The sequence below is a fragment of the Antrostomus carolinensis genome, unplaced genomic scaffold, assembly GCF_000700745.2.
Source record: "Antrostomus carolinensis isolate BGI_N321 unplaced genomic scaffold, ASM70074v2 scaffold37282, whole genome shotgun sequence".
In the NCBI taxonomy this organism is placed as follows: domain Eukaryota; kingdom Metazoa; phylum Chordata; class Aves; order Caprimulgiformes; family Caprimulgidae; genus Antrostomus; species Antrostomus carolinensis.
The window spans coordinates 2,107-2,575 of record NW_010300871.1 but is presented as its reverse complement, the minus strand read 5'-3'; the positions used below and the strand labels follow the sequence as shown (position 1 = coordinate 2,575).

Here is a 469-nt window from a genome sequence, read left to right as displayed (position 1 = left end):
TGAAGGGGAACCTAGAACCTTCCAAAAGCACCGATAGCCAAGGCTAAGGGGCTGGCCCCAGGGGGGGCTGCAGGACTCTCTCAGCCCCCAGCCCAAGCAGCGTTCTCCTAAACCCACCGGCAGCAGCCACGGTGCAAATCTTACCCCCTGAAATATCCTTGGAAGCCGTGAGGGTTGAGGGGGTGTTGAGGGGGTGCCCGTTCCTCAGCGCCTGATGCTGTATCAAATCCACCTTCCTGCCCAATAATGAGTTATCTTATAAGGAGAGAACGACCCCAAAGTGTCACCCAGAGTTAATCTGGGGTCCCACGTGTCCCTGTAGCGCCCAGCCAGCGGCTGGCAACCAACTGGACACGCACGGTTGCCCATTTATAGTTGTTTTTTGAGTTGAAGTGCAGATTTTTATTCCTACCAAAGATCCTGTGGGAAGGAAAGGAGAGCTTCTCTGCTCACAGGTGATACCTCATCT

The 469-nt window shown here is 54.4% G+C and overlaps 1 protein-coding gene across 1 annotated transcript in view; it reads left to right on the top strand.

Moving 5' to 3' along the window:
• Window positions 1-47, top strand: part of SLC44A2 (solute carrier family 44 member 2 (CTL2 blood group)) — a gene marked incomplete at its 5' end in the record, with an annotated part of 6,546 nt that extends 6,499 nt beyond the window's left edge. The window contains one exon of the mRNA XM_010163273.2: window positions 1-47. This exon is cut by the window's left edge and continues 90 nt beyond it. Coding sequence (XP_010161575.2) covers window positions 1-47 — 47 coding nt within the window.
• Window positions 48-469: the final 422 nt, after the last annotated feature.